General features: G+C 34.7%; 2 protein-coding genes across 5 annotated transcripts; one reads left to right on the top strand and one right to left on the bottom strand.

Moving 5' to 3' along the window:
- Positions 1–1,095: 1,095 nt before the first annotated feature.
- LOC136231070 (uncharacterized) lies at positions 1,096–5,205 on the top strand. 2 transcript variants are annotated; one of them, XM_066020321.1, is made up of 4 exons: positions 1,096–1,507; positions 3,286–3,915; positions 4,238–4,413; positions 4,505–5,205. In XM_066020321.1, the coding sequence occupies exons 1-4, from the start codon at positions 1,425–1,427 to the stop codon at positions 5,137–5,139; spliced, it is 1,524 nt and encodes a 507-aa protein (XP_065876393.1). In that variant the 5' UTR covers positions 1,096–1,424; the 3' UTR covers positions 5,140–5,205. The 2 variants fall into 2 exon arrangements, with proteins under 2 accessions (XP_065876393.1, XP_065876394.1); XM_066020322.1 differs by having other exon boundaries at positions 1,097–1,507; positions 3,289–3,915.
- A 2,762-nt stretch (positions 5,206–7,967) lies between these two features.
- On the bottom strand, positions 7,968–13,046 carry LOC136229572 (NEDD8-conjugating enzyme Ubc12). 3 transcript variants are annotated; one of them, XM_066018446.1, is made up of 6 exons: positions 12,894–13,046; positions 12,348–12,461; positions 10,489–10,597; positions 8,725–8,803; positions 8,498–8,614; positions 7,968–8,410 (listed from the first exon to the last, which is right to left on the bottom strand). In XM_066018446.1, exons 2-6 carry the CDS (start codon positions 12,454–12,456, stop codon positions 8,273–8,275), a joined length of 552 nt encoding a protein of 183 aa, XP_065874518.1. In that variant the 5' UTR covers positions 12,457–12,461; positions 12,894–13,046; the 3' UTR covers positions 7,968–8,272. The 3 variants fall into 3 exon arrangements, with proteins under 3 accessions (XP_065874518.1, XP_065874521.1, XP_065874519.1); XM_066018449.1 differs by having other exon boundaries at positions 12,795–12,934; XM_066018447.1 differs by lacking the exon at positions 12,894–13,046 and adding an exon at positions 12,763–12,867.
- Between the last annotated feature and the right edge of the window lie 4,693 nt (positions 13,047–17,739).

The raw sequence follows: 17,739 nt of genomic DNA, 5'->3' as shown, positions 1-17,739 counted from the left end.
TGATAATTATTTAGTGGTATTTTGGTAATTATTGGTCAACTACCCCTTATTTTTCTCTCTAACCTTGCCCACTACCTTGCCACATCATCAACTTCCTCAACTTCTTCCAACTACCACTAACCTCCACTAACTTCCATGCCACATCACTCCACTACCTTGTGGTTTAGAGAAAATCTTAAGGTTTGGGCCTAGATGTGGGGATGGGGCTAAGCTTGTAGGCTAGCCCGTGGCTGTGTCCGGATGCGTTCTGAGAAATCGGTGATCGACAACGGGCTCCAGGCGAGAACTGACCTCTAATTCGCCGAGAGAAAGAACACGCCCCGCGTAAGTCTAGCTACGCCCTGCGTAGTGCAGCTTCTGAACCTGATGCGTCTTGTTGATGCGTTTTACGCGTGGCGTAAAGTAAGGTACGTCCCGCGTAGTGGAGCCTTTGAAGTGGAACGTCTTCGGATGGATGGTATACGATCTACGTATAGGAAGGCACGCCCCGAGTGTTTGTGCTTCTGATTCTGGAGCGCCTTGTCGATGCGTTTTACGCGTGGCGTAAAGGAAGGTACGCCCCTCGTGGTGGAGTCTCTGAAGTCTAACTTCTCCGGGTGCCTGATCTACGCCTCGCGTATGAGAAGGAACGCCCCGCGTGGTTGATCTCCCGAGCTGTCCTTCGGAAGTAGCTTCCTCCACGCCTCGCGGGCTGGCTAATACGCTTCGCGTGTTAGAGTTATGCCCCGCGTGGTGCAAGACGTGCTCATCGGTTGGAGGTTAATTTACATATGTATTTTTATTTTTATTTTACCATTATTATTTTCTAGACAAAATATAAACTATATCCTAAAATCAAAACCCAAGCATTATATATACATAAAATAAAATTTATTTTATTTTGGACCAACATTTATATAAGATTTTATTTCTTACTGTTTTATTTTCGTATTATCATTATACTCTTATTATCTAATGGAATTTTAGTATCTGCTAACAAAAGAAATTAGTTGCCGGAGTAATATAATTTGTCAATAATTTGAGAAGTCGAACGTGTAAACATGTCGTGAATGTACAACATCGTACTAGTAATAGTAATAGCGTATCTGATCCGATCCAATAATTTCTGAAGTCTGAAAGTTGGCTTTTCGTAAGCAAAACTCGTCCTCCTAACTATCGGTTAACCTCCATTATCACCCTCTTCGATTCATTCATCCACCACTAAAGATTCAGATATTTCTATCTAATAAAAAACTTGACTTTCGATTCCATACTTTTTGTCCTATCTGACTCATTGAATCATTGACTAATATTTTTTTCTTTTCCCTTAATTCCTGATGACTCCTCCTCCTCCTAATTGTTGGGGTCCAAAAACCCAAAAGATCCGCCATAGATGCTAATGCTGTGAATTTATCCGAGTTCCAATATTCAAGGAGGAGCCTTTTATGGGCCATCATCGGACCCATTTCAGATTTGGTTCCCCTCTCCCTTCCAAGCCTCTGCTTCCCAGAAATCTTCCAGCCATGAAGTAAGTTCTCTTTTCTCTCGCGGAATATGTGGATCAAGGATTGAACTTTACCTCCTTTTCTACTTTGTTTAACTGTGCCAATCTAATCTGGGTTTTCTGATTCATCATTTTTCTGATTGATGCTATACATCTGTATAATTTATTACTATGATATGAGTTAAATATCTAGAGATTAAGTGACATTGCTTATTTGAATAATTAGAATCAGTAGTGGTTATGAAAGTTTTCTCCCAATCTCTAGGAGTTTTATGCTTTTTGTTTGCCATGATGTTGCAATAAAATTTTGGTTGCTATCTCTGATGTTGAGAAGCTATGTGGCACGGAAATTCTTTCTCTATTAGCGTTTCCGCATGTCTGGTTTCGGTTTCTTTTCCATTTCCATTACTTTCCTAGCTGATTTTTCTTAGAAATAACTTTTCGTATCCGTTTCTATTTCCGTTTCCATGCAAAGAAGCTTACTGAACCCTCTGCATCACTAAGTGGATGTGATGTTGCATTCTAATTGGGGGTGTCAGATAACATCACTTATAGATAGTGACGGATTCAGAATTCATGGAGAGGAGGTCCTCGTTATAATTTATGGGTGTTAAATTGATTTTTTTAGTGTTTTTACGTTAAAAAAAATACAGTCCCGTTCACAGTTTCTGTAGAATGTTCGGCGTTTTTTGTCGAACAGTGGGGGTGCTCAAGCCCCCCTAAACCCCATGGACCCATTCATGTTTACTGAGGCAACTCGATTCAGAGGACACGAAAACACAATTATCAGTTTTCTTACATTTATATCATATATGCATATGGAACATGTTGATAACATAGCACAATTTTGACACCGATAACCCGAATTGTCACCCTTTTTGTTTTGGAGTTATATTTATTGTAGTAATAAATTAGGCAAGGCTATTTGATTTCAAATGTGTGATAGTAATTCATCCAAAAAAAAAAACAAAAAAAAATGTGTGATAGTAAGGACTGAGATTAAGGTATACAATTGATTTTATTAGTTCAGAAGTTTCTAACTGATATCAGATTTTGCTGCCATGCATCATTCCATATTTTTTGCTCCTCCATTTTATGATAATGGTCATCCAAATCCTCCCCATATTTTTTGCTCTTTGGTAGCGTTTCTGTGTTTCGTATCCATTTTGGTTTCAGTTTCAGTTTTGTTTTTGTTTCCTAGCTATGTTCTGAGGACTATGTTTTAGAAATAACATTTCCCGGTATCCGATTCCGTTTGTATTGCACAGAAAATCCTCTTCAGTAGCATTTCCACGTTTCATATCCATTCAGTTTCAGTTTTGTTTCTGGTTCCTCACTATGTTCTGAAGACTGTGTTTTAGAAATAAAATAACATTTCCCGGTATCCATTTCCATTTGTAGCTTTAAGAAAGGTAGCAGCTAGAACTGTTAGGATGGTTTTTCTGGCTGAAACCATGTCAGGACATTGAACTAATCTACTGAAGAACAGCTTTATTCAGTTGATACTTTTCCTTGAAGGATTAGCAAATTTATTTGAAGTGCAGTTTTAATCTCATAATATATTGTGTTACACTTTGTTTAATCATGCTTCAACAGTTCTAAGGTATTCTTACCAATTTGACATTCACTTTCATATGCAATTCTTTTCGCCTTTTTTGAATCATTCGCTAGCAACTGCATATAGTAATTTGGTGATCAATTCAATCAAACAGTTCAAAACTTTTAGAGAAACAATCTGCCTAGTATAATCAGTATCAAGTTCATAACTTCATATCTGTAGTCTAACAATGTTTCATTCTCAGCAGAACGAGAAAGATCTTTGGGGTTTCACTTTCCCTCATTCTTATAAATCTGGCTGCCATAATGGAGCGAGCCGATGAAAACCTCCTTCCCTCTGTTTACAAAGAAATCAGCGAAGCTTTTAATGCCGGACCATCAGATTTGGGGTACCTCACTTTCATTAGGAACTTTGTGCAAGGACTTGCATCACCTCTGGCAGGTGTACTAGTCATAAGTTATGACCGCCCTACAGTTCTTGCAATGGGGACATTCTGCTGGGCCTTATCAACTGCTGCAGTTGGTGCAAGCCATAGTTTCCTACAAGTCGCGTTTTGGAGAGGAATAAACGGTTTTGGACTTGCAATTGTCATACCAGCATTGCAATCTTTCATTGCTGATAGCTATAAAGACAGTGTTCGAGGCACCGGATTTGGCGTGGTTAACCTTATTGGTAACTTGGGTGGCATAGGAGGAGGAGTCTTGGCTACAATCATGGCTGGCCATCAGTTTTGGGGCATGCCTGGATGGCGCTGCGCCTTTGTCCTGATGGCTGCTTTGAGTTCGGTAATCGGATTTCTAGTTTTCACATTCGTTGTTGACCCGAGAAAAACAACCATCGAACGTCATTCAACTGATCATGGAAGTTTTGAGAGGTATTTGATCATTTAACATAGCTTTGATTTGTAGTATCATATGCATTTATTTGGAATCCATGCTTGATAAATCTTAGGACCAGTTTGTTTTATCTACTGTTTGCTATTGTTGTTTGTTGTTACTGTTTGCTGTTTACTGTTGGAAAAAACTGTTTTTCCGAAAAGCAGCTTTTATAAAATGCTACTTTTCAGAGGTAAAAGCCAAACAGGGGGGTCACTAACCAAACACCTAAGGCAAACAGGAGCTTGAAAATGAGCTACCAAACACCCCCTTAATATAACGAACTCTATTCATACCGTTGATTTTGTTTGCACTTTGCAGCGATGAATTGATAGAAAGGAATCATATCAGAACATTATCCGTTTGGTCGGAGTCTTGGGCCGCCATGAAGGCTGTTACGAAAGTGAAAACATTTCAGATAATTGTTCTGCAGGGAATTGTAGGTTCTCTTCCATGGACTGCTATGGTGTTCTTCGCAATGTGGTTCGAGCTAATCGGTGAGAACATATACAAACTACTACATTTTCGAGCAGCATTCCAAATCCGGCTTGCTTGCCTGATTAATATTGCCTTGTAAATTTCCTTCAGGTTTCAGTCATAACAAGACAGCATTCCTCTTGAGCCTGTTTGCTATCGGATGCGCATTGGGGTCAGTCATCGGAGGAGTAACAGCAGACCGAATGTCGCGTGTCTACCCCTACTCCGGCCGTATAATGTGTGCACAGTTCAGTGCCTTAATGGGCATACCATTCTCATGGTTTCTTCTAAAAGAAATCCCACTTTCAGTAAACAGCTATGTTACTTATGCAATCACTCTCTTCACAATGGGCTTAACAATCAGCTGGAATGGCACTGCTGCAAATGCACCAATGTTTGCTGAAGTCGTGCCCGTGAAACATCGAACGATGATCTACGCTTTCGATCGTGCTTTCGAAGGATCGCTCTCAGCTTTCGCTGCTCCTTTGGTTGGAATTCTTTCGGAAAGAATGTTCGGGTATGATTCGAAGTCAATTGACCCGATTAAAGGTTCAATGCCGGAGGCTGCAGCGCTGTCGAAGGGGCTGCTTTCGATGATGGCTGTTCCATTTGGTTTGTGTAGTTTGTTTTATACTCCATTGTATAAGTATTTTATCAAGGATCGTGAAAATGCTAGAATTGCAAGTGCAAAAGAGCTAGATATGGATGTTAGTAGTGTTGTTAGGCTTCAGGATACAATTTTGTGAATATTGCTGAGCTATCACTTTGTACTAACATTATTCTTATTGACAATTTGATGCTTCCTTTTCTCCTTTTCTCCTCCCCGATTGAACTATTGAGGAATGTGTTTACAATTCATTTACGTATACTCAAAGGAAGCATAAACAAATATTGGAAAATGTTGTTGTTAAAATAGAGCTAAATAAGTAGAAATAGACATGAAATGATGGAAGGCTATTGAAAAATAGCTTTGGTGCAATTGAGGAATGCGAGGCTCTTTCATTGCTCCATGCTCTCAAATGGGTGGCGGACAAAGGCTACAAACAAGTGATGTTCCAAACTGGTGCAAAAACGGTGGCAGATGCGATTGTTTCAATGGCAGGTGACAATTCTGAGTTTGGTGATAATATAGCTCGTTGTAAATCAAGCCTGGGACAGCATGACTTTTATTCAATCAAACATATCCCGCAACAAGCTGATGAGTTAGCTCATGCTTTTGCTTGGGCTTCACATTTTGGGTCTCGTTCTCGACTTTATTAATCTATTATGAGTTTTGCATGTAATGTTACAATATTGCCTGATTGAGGCCCATCAATGCATTTCTTTTAAAAAAAAAAATACATGACCTGTGAACACATTACACAAACTCATCATGATATTAAAAGCTCGTTTGACTACTTGTTGTTTGTTGTTCCTATTCCTTTTCCAAAAAGCAGAGATTTCCTGCTTTTGTAAAAAGTTATTTTTCAGCCGTAAAAGGCAAACAGCAAATGTCTAACCAAACACTTCAAACTCTACTTTTAAAATGAAAAGGCAAAGAGAAGATGAAAAGTAGGTAATTCTTCTAAATGTATTGAAGGTTAACTTCTGAGTACTTGTGACAATTGTAATTTGCTATTCATTTATATAAAGTATAATCACATAAAATGTAGAGATTTTATAACACGATTATGAGATAATCCATTTTGATATCCATAGGACGTTGTTTGATTCATGGAATGGAACAGAACATGTATTGCCAAGGAATAGAATAAAAGAGAATTAAATAGGTATTCTTTGAAAATAACTATTTCGCTCTTAGGTTGATGAAATAACTAGTTTTATAGTTCAAAAGACAATCTTATCCTCAAGTTTTTACCATTTTTTTCAGTGTATGGCAGTTTTTTATTTTTTGCTAACATCACCATCTTACTGGGGTATGTATACGATTTGATCATTGCATTCTCAAGCTATACTCATCACTGCCACAAACAAGAGATAAGATAAAATATGAATAGCAACAGATGAAGTAGAAGTGATCCATTCTTGATCGGTTCTGAGATCTCTCACATATTTGTTGTACTCAGGTTTTCGAGATCCGTGTTCTTTACTTTCTGTAATACATAGAATTGATTTGTGATATAAAAAAAAAAAAAATCTTGATTGCTAATAATTTTTCTTGATTGTTGATATTTCAATTATGTTCAACACCTTGCCTTAATCCTTTTCCGTATGCATAGAAATGATATTGAAGCTTGTGACGAGCCTTTGTACGCAAATTTTCTCAAAGTGTCAAAGTGACCGGTGTTGAGAGGCCATACACATATGAGGCTCTTTCCAATGTGGTATATACATATGTAGTATTCTCAGTTTCGTATTTTTCTGGTTCGTTCTTGTTTTGTCGCTTATAGATTGGAATTTTCATGTATGTGAACGGTGACATGGTAATTGTGTTTCTCAAATAGGAAAATAGTTCTAACGTAAACAAGGTTGTAAAAGACATCATTTATGGACTATTGAGAAAAGAAGTATCAATTTGTAAGATAATGTTTACAAATTTTGATATCAGTGCATGACCTAGATAATGCATTGATACATTTCTCAAAATTTGTGAACATCACCTTACAAAATTGATATTTCTTTTCTCGTGATTCGACAAATGGCGCTTTTCACAACCTTGTTTATATCAGAATTATTTTTCTATTTTAGAAACACAGTTAGAACGCCATGTTCACAAACCGAAAATTTCAATTCATACGACATGTAATTCAAATACTCATAAACAAGAACAAAAAAGAAAAAGAAAAATAGGAAATTGAGAATATTACTTTTCTGCATATGTATATACCAGATTGAAAAGAACCTTATGTGTATGGCCCTCTCAACACGTGCTACTTTAAAAAAAAATTGCTTACAAAGACCCGTCACAAACTTCAGTATCATTTCTCTGCATACATAAAAGGAAAACAATTAGACAAGATCAAAATATCAACAATCTAAGGAAAATTTACATAAACCAATCGTACATATTGTAGAAATTAAAGAACATGAAGCTCGAAAACTTGAACAAACAAATTCAATAAGAGAAGTGCCGAGGGATCTCAGAGCGGACCAAAAATGGATCATTTCTACTTCATTTTCAACAATTCGTATTTTATTTTATTTTGTGGTAGTGATAAGTACAGAAACTTGAGAATACATTGATTATACTGTATATATAGCCAAATAGCATCAGAATTTGCTGATGGAGTTTAGACCAAAATTTTAGATAATCAGAATTAACCTAATATCCAAAAATAATATAAATATTTAGAAGAATCACTATATTCTCCTGTTACCATTAAAATAACTAGTTAAATTACATATAACCCACAAACACCACAACACAACATGATAACGACATAAACCCACTTATAATGCGACAATAACTAATTTAACACTAAACTGATAATTGACACAACACAAACACAATTAATTTGCACGAATTGTGACCCGTACATGCAATGATCCATATCACAAGAGAAACATGTAGCCATAAGAAACATGGCAATAAATCATTTTTATGTCACACACTGTTCAAATTAAGACCATGAAATGTACTAACAGGTAACATAGATTATTCACATGGTAAAAACAAGGAAACATGCTCTGCAGGGCACAAGCATGGCCACAAAATAAGTAACAAGTCAACATGCTTATCAATCATAACAGCTACAGTAACATACAAATTCACGTTTTTTGTTTTAAGTTGCACTTCTAGGAACTAAAGCCCCCCCTGTTGCCTCCACTCAGAAAATTGAAAAGAACTGAACGTAAATTGCGGATAAATTATACAGCCACGGGCATTCAATCAGTCATCGCGCAAGCGAATTGGCACTTCGTGCCACCACGCGACAAAAGCTAAAGGCACCGCGTAAAAAACGTTTGCCCCACATATCCTCCAGCCATAGCTCTTCTCACATTAGACTCAAACATCTTTGGGTTATCCCTTAAAACTGCAGCAGCCTCATGATTAAGGGGATCCTCATAATTCGGTTCCTGCACATCAAGTTAGGACAACTAAATATAGAACAGGATGGCTACAAAATCACGGAAATGCAGTCAACGAAAACATTAGAACAATACCGTGAAAAGATGATATAATCCATAGATAATAGTATTTATATTCAGGACGGGTTTCCAGTCTTCTCGTAAGATGTTGAGGCAAACATTTCCTTCCAAGTCAATGTTAGGATGGTAAACCTGGGAAATAGAAATACAATCCATGAAGTCCATATTTAGACATCAACTGCTATAAAGAGTCTAGTCGGTTTAAGGAAACAGGTTTAGTAAAATAGATAATGTTGGCCTACCTTGGTCTTGCACTTAACCTTTGGCGCCTCGTGTGGGTAGATCGGAGAAACTTGGAAGGAGAACAAAAAAGTGCCACCTCTAACCACGATTGAAAAATATGACGTTAATAATTACTTATAGATGAGAGCTCAGGAAAACGTTTGGCAGTTGATGATGGACAAACTTGACTTCTCAATAGAGAAGTTCAAATACTACATATATTGCCAATGGTTCATGGTCTATGTTACATGGAAACAGATAAGGAAAATGAAACGGAATCATAGTTGTTAGAATTGTACGAGTCGACGCGTACGATTCAATGTGAGTCAAGCAGATTTCAAGTCGTATCTATGATACAACTCGAAACCTTCCTGAATCAGCCATGAATCGGCCGAATCGGTGGTGACTGGCCGAATCGCCCGATTCGGTCGATTCATGGCGCTATTTGAAAAAAAAAAAATAATAATTTTTAAAAACTGGATAAATCGTACACAGAATTGGGGAGGGAGATGACTCTTGAACTTTTATAAAAAAAAAAGAGGCCGCTCCTAAGACTCAAACCCGTGACCTCTTGGTCACACGACAACAACGTTTACCGTTGCGCCAAGGCTCGCCCTCGACTCTTGAACTTTTATAAAACAAAAAAAAAACTGTAGAAGTTATGAAATTAGACAGTTATGAAATTGAAAAGGTTTATGACTCTTCACTGCAGAATTATTAAATTATGATGAGTTATGAAATTATGAGTTTATAACGTACAGATGTTTCAAATAATTTATGACTCTTTACTTCAGTGAAGTTATGAAATTGAAAACTCTTTACTTCAGTGAAGTTATGAAATTGAAAACGTTTCCCGATGACTCTTCAACTTTTATGAAAAGGTTATATATTCCAAAACTTCTCTTCTATTTATTTGTTATTAACTTATGGAAAGCTTGGTTATGGACAAAGAAGATGATGATGATTCTTCTGATGTTGATGCATTGTTTGGCAATTAGTTTTATTAGGATTGCATTAAATTTGAATTTTAACTTAAGTATTTAGATGATAACTTGATATAATTTCTATTTGGATATTAAAATTGCATTTTTAGACTCATATTTAAAGTTAAATATGGTTAATATTTTATTTTTTATAATATTTTGAATTCGATCCGAATCTTACAATTCGGTTCGATTCACGAGTCTCAATTCACAAAATGAAATTTCGAGTCACAAGTCGAATCTCGATTTAACAACTATGATGATTCTTCTGGTGTTGATGCATTGTTTGGCAATTAATTTTATTAGGATTGCATTAAATTTGAATTTTAACTTAAGTATTTAGATGATAACTTGATATAATTTCTATTTGGATATTAAAATTGCATTTTTAGACTCATATATATATATATATATATATATATATATATTAAAATAACAAGAACGTATGTTTAATTTTTGTATATATCTACATTAAAAGGTTTACAGAAAAGTCAAATAATAAAGGGAAAAATGAGATTTTCTCATTTTGAAAACTTGTAGAAGATGAAAATATTAGGGATTTACAGAACATCTGATTAACATTGATCCACTTATGAAAACATGTCTCCAAATTTAAAGAAACTAGTTTTCAATTTCTTTTTATTAGGGAAATGTGACCCGAAATTTTAGACACAAGTTTCCAGAGAGTTTCGGTTTCCGAAACGTTTAGGAAAGGTGAAGCGCTTTAAAATTAAAGTTCCCGTGCAACATAGTTTACAGTTGATGTGTAATTTTAATAACTTCTCGATACATGACACTTACAAATAATATCCTTCATCTGGTCGGATTGTAACCTCAAAATTCATCAGATCATCCTTGCCATTGGGGAATGCTATGGCGCATGATTTAGGCAAGTTCAGCTCAGAAATATCTGCCACAAAATATAAGATGTGGTGTAAGAAAAATACTAAGATATGAGCAAGATGATGATATTAGTGTGCATAAGGACCGCTTTTACTGCCAGGTTTAGCAATTTCATTTTTTGCAGTTTTAGCAACATGAATAACAAAATGGACATCATCTATCAATGAAATTTGCTGCACAAACAAGTTCTTCAATCCAGTTAATTACACCAGTAAATCAAGAAAAATATGCATAATGTAAATCCGGATGCAAATGCTCACTAACTTTAATAGCTAAGCGGAAAGCGGAAGAGACACTATCTCACCAATGCTCAATAGCTCATTGCAACATTAACAAACTGAAGACCATGCTTCATATGTGATAAACATGCTATTTATAAGTACCACAATGAGAAGTCTAACATGAAACAGCGACCTTTGCTCTCAAGTATTATAAATTCACAGTTAATTTCATCTGCTGAAACATTTAAATAAGCCTAACTATCAAGTAACGTCAACCCACCCATCATTTGGTGCCAACTTAAAAACTTCTAAAGTGACAGATTTAAGGACTTGATCCACTCCCGCAATGATGTGCTTTTGAAGGCCTGTTTCCTTGAAATTAATATTTTAAATATCTTGCTCTACCTAGAAATTTCTGACCTACTAGAGAACCCCAACCTAAGATGATCTAGTTGAGATTGTTTCTGTAAGTAGGAGGTTTTCACTTCTCGTGTATGTGCAATTCGTAGACAAATTAGAAGATAATCTGGTTGACTAGCCAAGTGATCATGCTGTGGTTATGTATGTTTACACAACAAATTTTCTCAGCCAAATTTCCGTGGAATATATGGCACTTCGTTTCTTTTGTCATGGATGGATTGAAAATATTCAAGAGATATGGAAGTGTTATTTATGAGTTCTTAAGGTTAGTTTAACATTAGGAAGTTGACAGGAAAAAAACTTTATGTGAGCAATTGAAGACCATCCTTTGGTTTGCAGAAAAGTTCTCTCTCAGAAAACATTTCCATTGAATCCTTATAACTTGATACAACCTGTCAACTTCCTAATGATAAACTAACCTTAAGAACTCATAAATAACACTTCCATATCTCTTGAATATTTTCAATTCATCCATGACAAAAGAAATGAAGTGCCAGATATTCAAGGGAAATTTGTTGTGTAAACATGCATAGCCACAGCATGGTCACTTGGCTAGTCAACCAGATTCTTTCTGATTACGAATTGCAAACTTTACTGCACGAAAAAGTGAAAACCTCCTACTTGCAGAAACAATCTCAACTAGATCATCTTGGCCATGAAATTCTGCAATACACCGTAGTCATGTTGATTACTCAATTTCGATCCACTTCACTTGACATCACAAAAGTAGAACTTGAAATCCTTACTTACTACCAGTAACAAAACCACCAGAAAAAAAAGCATAAATCTCTGCAAATTCTATGAAGCAGAAAACTGAGCATAAGCTGCTCAACATAAACCTTTTAAAAGCCATTCATAATCCACATCTCTCACAACTTTAAATTCCATGAGTAGATCCCTTTTAAACAAAATTGACAATAAAAAAAACTGAATGCATCAGAGAAATCCAATTATCCAGCTACACAATCCATTACAATCCTGAGAATTTAAGTTTCAAAAAGAGCACTCTTGAACTATCTGGGTAGGCAAGGATTCTCAAAAGTAAACACTAAAACAGTTGATAAATAGATACAGTTCCCATAACTAATAGCATATGAGTATGACAGAGAGACGCACCCTTATGAAGACGCAATTCTCCAGCACTTTGCTTTTTGACAGGCGCACCTCCGTTGGCATTTTCAGCAAGTTCTCGCTGCTTTTCCTTTACTTTAAAAAGCCGAATCATAGCTCCTACAGTAGAAAATCAAAATCTCAAAATCATTTCAAGAAGATCATTCATCAACATCAATACATCTATGAATTTAGCAAAAACACATTCAATTAAACCGATCAAATAAAGAATAAGCATATCCTCCATGGATTAATCATTTCCACGAAGGACATAAGAATTCCCCAAATAGATCGCAACTTTATATACCCTATTCCCTAAATGACAAAAATCAAAACGAAATTCCTTGCAGCGATCAAAAAAGAAAGAAACCCTAAAGAAAACCCTGAAGCTTAAACGCATCATGATTGTTTCTGGGTTTACCATTAGAAAAGCAAAAAGATAAAAGAATTTACTTCAACGGGAAAAAAAGAGCCCGATATAGAGCTGAAAAACATGAAGAAAGCGAAATCAGAGATATATAAGGAAGGATTATGGTACAAATAGGAAGCTACCTGCTCTACGGAAAAAAGAAAAGGCAAGAAAGAGAGGAGAAATGAAAATTTGAAAAATAAATTAAAATTTGTGATTTTGAGAGTGAGCGAACAAGGACATAGAAGGCTCTCTATGGTCTCATTTATACTACTAACATACAAATAAGATAACACACATAAAGGGGTAAATTGCACACCCTATTCATTCAAGTTTGGGGTTAGTTTGGGGTTTAGTTTAAATTTAAATTATTGCTTAATAAACTCATGGGTAAATTTCAAATAAAACCCTTGTAGTTTCACTAATTTTCAGATAAAGGAATGTGGTTTACTTTTTGTCAAAACGAGGATTGAGGTTTCGCACTTTTAACAAAACAATGACCTTTTGGATTAATGTTGTTAAAACCATCTTTAACGATCTGAAAATGAAAATTTTCAAGAATAAAAGTTGTTCAATGTTATATTTACTATGGAACTACATTTTCGATTTTCAAAAATCATCTTTTTTGAAACTTTCTCGCTCTAAACATTAACTTTCTCTCTCTTTACCAAACATCATCTAAATAATCTCAAAATAAAAAAGTTGAAGAATTAAAGTTGCTTAAAATATTAGTAGTTCTTAAAATATATCATTTTTGAAATCGTCAATAGTGATTTTAATAGTATCAATCGAAAAAGTCCTTATTTTGTAAAAGTTGAAAACCCCAATCCTCGTTTTGATAAAAAAAAAAGTAAATCACAATCCTTTATCTAAAAATTAGTGATACCACATGGGTTTTATTTGAAATTTACCCTAAACTCATTTAATTTTCATTTTTATTTCAATAAATTCAGACAGTACCGTAACGAATTTGTATAATATGGTCGTTACGTAACTGGTGGCGAAGCCCCAAGTTTACATTTGGGGGCTAAATTTTGCCTTGTGACATTGTTCGAGTTGGATGTATAGATTTGGGAGAAGTTCTCTAAAAGTCCGTACTGTTAGGGTTGGTCAGGTTTTTTTTCCTCCAAAACCTTAAAACTTTGTCGTTTTTGTCTGTTGTAGACTAAAAATAAAAAGTATTATGTCTTAAAATAGCAGACATTTTTTATGTTTTATAAATTCAAAGTCAATTTCTTAAAAATTATACAACTTTTATCTTTTTTATTTTTAGTTACAAATTACTTATAAATTTTTTGAATTAAAATTTAATTTAAAAACTAAGTTATTTGAGTCTCACAAATAATTAATTGATTTAAGAAAAATAGAAGTTTTTTTTAAAAGAAAATTAGAAGTGTTAAGAAGATGAAATGTACATAAAAATAATTAATAATAACCTCTTACATTTTTTTTAACAATAATAACGTCTTACATTAAAATATATAATTTAAATCAACTCAATTATTTCAATATAATACTATAAATATACCAAATATAAACTAAAATTAGGGCTACCAAGATTGAAATCGTCGCTTTTAAATGGTGAAGCCGGAGCCCCCAGACTTCCAAGATCCGCCAATGTACGTGACAAACATGTGCATAGCATGTAACAGTAAAAAAATATAAAAATTACGTTTTTTTTGATGTCAAATGATAGTTTGAAACAGATTGTCGTATAGTTTTCATGTTATATGTATAAATCCGTCATTTCTATAATTATTTCAATTATTTTTTTGTGTTTAAAATTATCAAAATGACTTTATTAATTTAATAATTTTACTAAAACAAAATAAATGAAATTTATCCTAAAAGATATATATTCCATGGCTTAATCTTGCTCCTCCTGCATAATGTTTCATTGCACCTCTAATAGCTTTTTCCATACGCTGATTTTATATTTTTATTTTATGTTATTTAATTTTATTATTATCACTAAATAAGCGTCAAATTTACCCTAATGTTTAAAGTGAAGTGTATATTTAGCGCTAACGTATGAAATTGTTCAAATTTAACCCTAACGTTTTCAAGCAAAAATTATTTTTAGCCTTGCGCTATCCAAAATTTGATTGCTATTTAACTATCATATCAGACCTTCCAAATAAGTTTGTCGATAAATTGAATCAGTTTCGTAATTTTATATTGGTTTTTTATAACTATATTAACAAAGTAAAGCTTACTTTGTTAAAAACAAAGCATAGAATACACCAATAACATAGTTATATTTAGACGGTTCAACAATAAAATTTGGGATAAATTACACCCATTACCACTGAACGCTGCTCTTTTTGACATTATGGCCACTGAATTTCAATTCTTAACGGTATGGTCATTGAACTTTACACTTTTTAACACTGGTGGTCACTCAACGCCTCAAAAAGACCATTGACGGCCTCAAAATAAAAAATCTGAAGAGTTAATAATATTGTAAGGAACTTTAATTCTTGAAAATTTTCATTTTCAAATCATTTAGATATTGTTTGGATAGGAGAGAGAGAATTTTTAGTTGAGTCGAAGTAAGACAGAATATTTGGAGTGTAAGTTTAGCGGCCGTAGGAGTAGGGAGGCAGGGACAATCACCCTAGATGGGAGAGTTGTTCAGGCCTCGGATTGCTTCCGGTATTTAGGATCTATTATCCAAACGGATGGAGAAGTAGATGGAGATGTTGCCCATAGGATTAAAGCTGGTTGGTCGAAGTGGAAGAGTGCTACGGGTTTCCTTTGTGATCCCGGCATGCCTAATAGATTGAAGGGAAAATTCTACCGGACGGCAATTAGACCAGCATTGTTATATGGTACGGAGTGTTGGGCAGTGAAACACTGCCACATCCATAAGATGTCGGTGGCGGAGATGCGTATGTTGAGATGGATGTGTGGTCACACGAGAAAGGACCGGGTGCGTAATGAAATAATTAGGACAAAAGTAGGGGTTACATCTATTGAGAATAAAATGAGAGAAAACCGACTAAGGTGGTTTGGCCATGTGAGACGTAGAGCGCTTGATGCGCCGGTTAGGAGAACCGAAGAGTGGCAAAGGGATGTAGTGGTGAGGGGTAGGGGAAGACCTAAGCAAACTTGGAGGAGGGTGATCGAGAGTGATATGAGTTTATTGGGAATTGAGGAAAATATGGTAGTGGATAGGACGGAGTGGAGGGAGCGAATCTGTGTCGCTGACACGACTTGATTTTCACGGTTTTATATGATGGTTCATGTTAGCCGACCCCGAATCATTTCGGGACTAAGGCTTTGTTGTTGTTGTTGTTGTATTGTTTGGATAGGAGAGAGAGAATTTTTAGAGAGAGAAAGCTCCAAAAAAGGTGATTTTGGAAAATAAAAAATGTGCTTTCATGGTAAATGTCGTTCTGAACAATTTTAATTTTGGAATATTTTTATTTTGAAGTCGGTAACAGTAATTTTGAGGAGTTAGTTAAAGTTGAGTGGTTACGGGTGTTAAAAAGTGTAAAGTTCAATGGTCATGCCGTTAAGAATTGAAATATAGTGGCCATAATGTTAAAAATTGGTAAAATCCAGTGTCCATGGGTGTAATTTATCCAAACAATTTGTGATTAACTTATATGTAGCTGTTTGCACCAAAAATACAGTTTTGTTGATGTATACTCTTTGTATACACTTTTCGTGGAAGAAGTTTTTCTTTTCAGTAAACTTTTTCCTTAAACTCTTTACTTTTGCTTTTAGAAAGCGTTTTTTTTTATGTGCAATGTTCACTTATAACTTCCGAAAGTGAACCTGGAGGGAAACCAACTTGCTTAAGTGAACATTGGGGGAAACCGACTTCTTAAATGTACCTTAGGGGAAACCAACATTTTATAGTGTACTTCAGGGGAAACCAACTTCCTAAAGTGAACATTAGGGGATACTTGAGGTAAACCTAGAAGATCATGAGACCATTTAATATTTCTAACGTGTATTTTGTGAGCCAATTAAAAATCAGGAAAGTTAGAGAGTGAAGTAGTTACTTAATATGGTGGAGAACGTGGATTTGTGGAAACAAGAGGAAGTTACTCCCAATATCTACAAAATACAGAAATCACGATGGAAAAAAGACAACTCAACACACTCAAGTAAAACTCTAGCAAATTATCCCTAGACTTCAGCATTTTTAGAATTCCAGTGCAGTTTTTCCTTCTCAATTTTATTTCTCAGTCTGTGGACGTTCAGTTTAATTTCAATCCAAACACATCACTTCCTTTCAATTTAATTTATTTTGTTCTTCAAGTATTTCTTAGGTTGATATCGTTTTGATCATCAGAACCTCAAAAAATTTTAAGGTCTCTTTTATTTCCAACAATCGTTTGATTTTAGAAGTCAGTAGGCACACTCGATTTAATTTCATAGTTCGACAATACTATAATTCTCTAGCGCGCCTGTATTTTCCACAGAAATGATATTGCATATTTAGTTTATAGCATTTAACAGAATTTTTGTAATTTTTGTTAGTAATACACAAAGATCTTAGACATAATTAATAATGGGTGACTTCTATGCTTACTTTGTTTTTAACAAAGTAAACTTTACTTTTGGAATGTCTGAAGTGACGGTTAAATATCATTCAAACCGGTTTTTTCTAAATTTCTAAAACATAGACTAAAATTTATCTTACTGTTTAAATTTATATTATTTCATACGTTAAAGTTAAATATGCACTTCTCTTAAAACGGTAGGATTAAATTTGTTTTATATCCCTGCAATAATATAGCAAACACAAGTGAAATAGATCACAAGTAAATTACATGTATGGTCCCTTAATTTTGATTTTTTTATGAAAACTTCAAAGTTGAATATAAAGTTCATGAACTTTGCCAGATAAAATCTTTTAACATTTGCTCGTTCTAGTAATAACCCTCCATTGCAAAAGTGATCAGAATAATATTATAAACAAATTTAATTTTTAAATTTTTAGTTTTACTTTTAAAATTATTTAAACTATTTAAG

The sequence above is a fragment of the Euphorbia lathyris genome, chromosome 5, assembly GCF_963576675.1.
Source record: "Euphorbia lathyris chromosome 5, ddEupLath1.1, whole genome shotgun sequence".
Lineage (NCBI taxonomy): Eukaryota > Viridiplantae > Streptophyta > Magnoliopsida > Malpighiales > Euphorbiaceae > Euphorbia > Euphorbia lathyris.
Note: the sequence above shows the minus strand (reverse complement) of the source record. Positions and strands in the feature narration are given on the sequence as shown.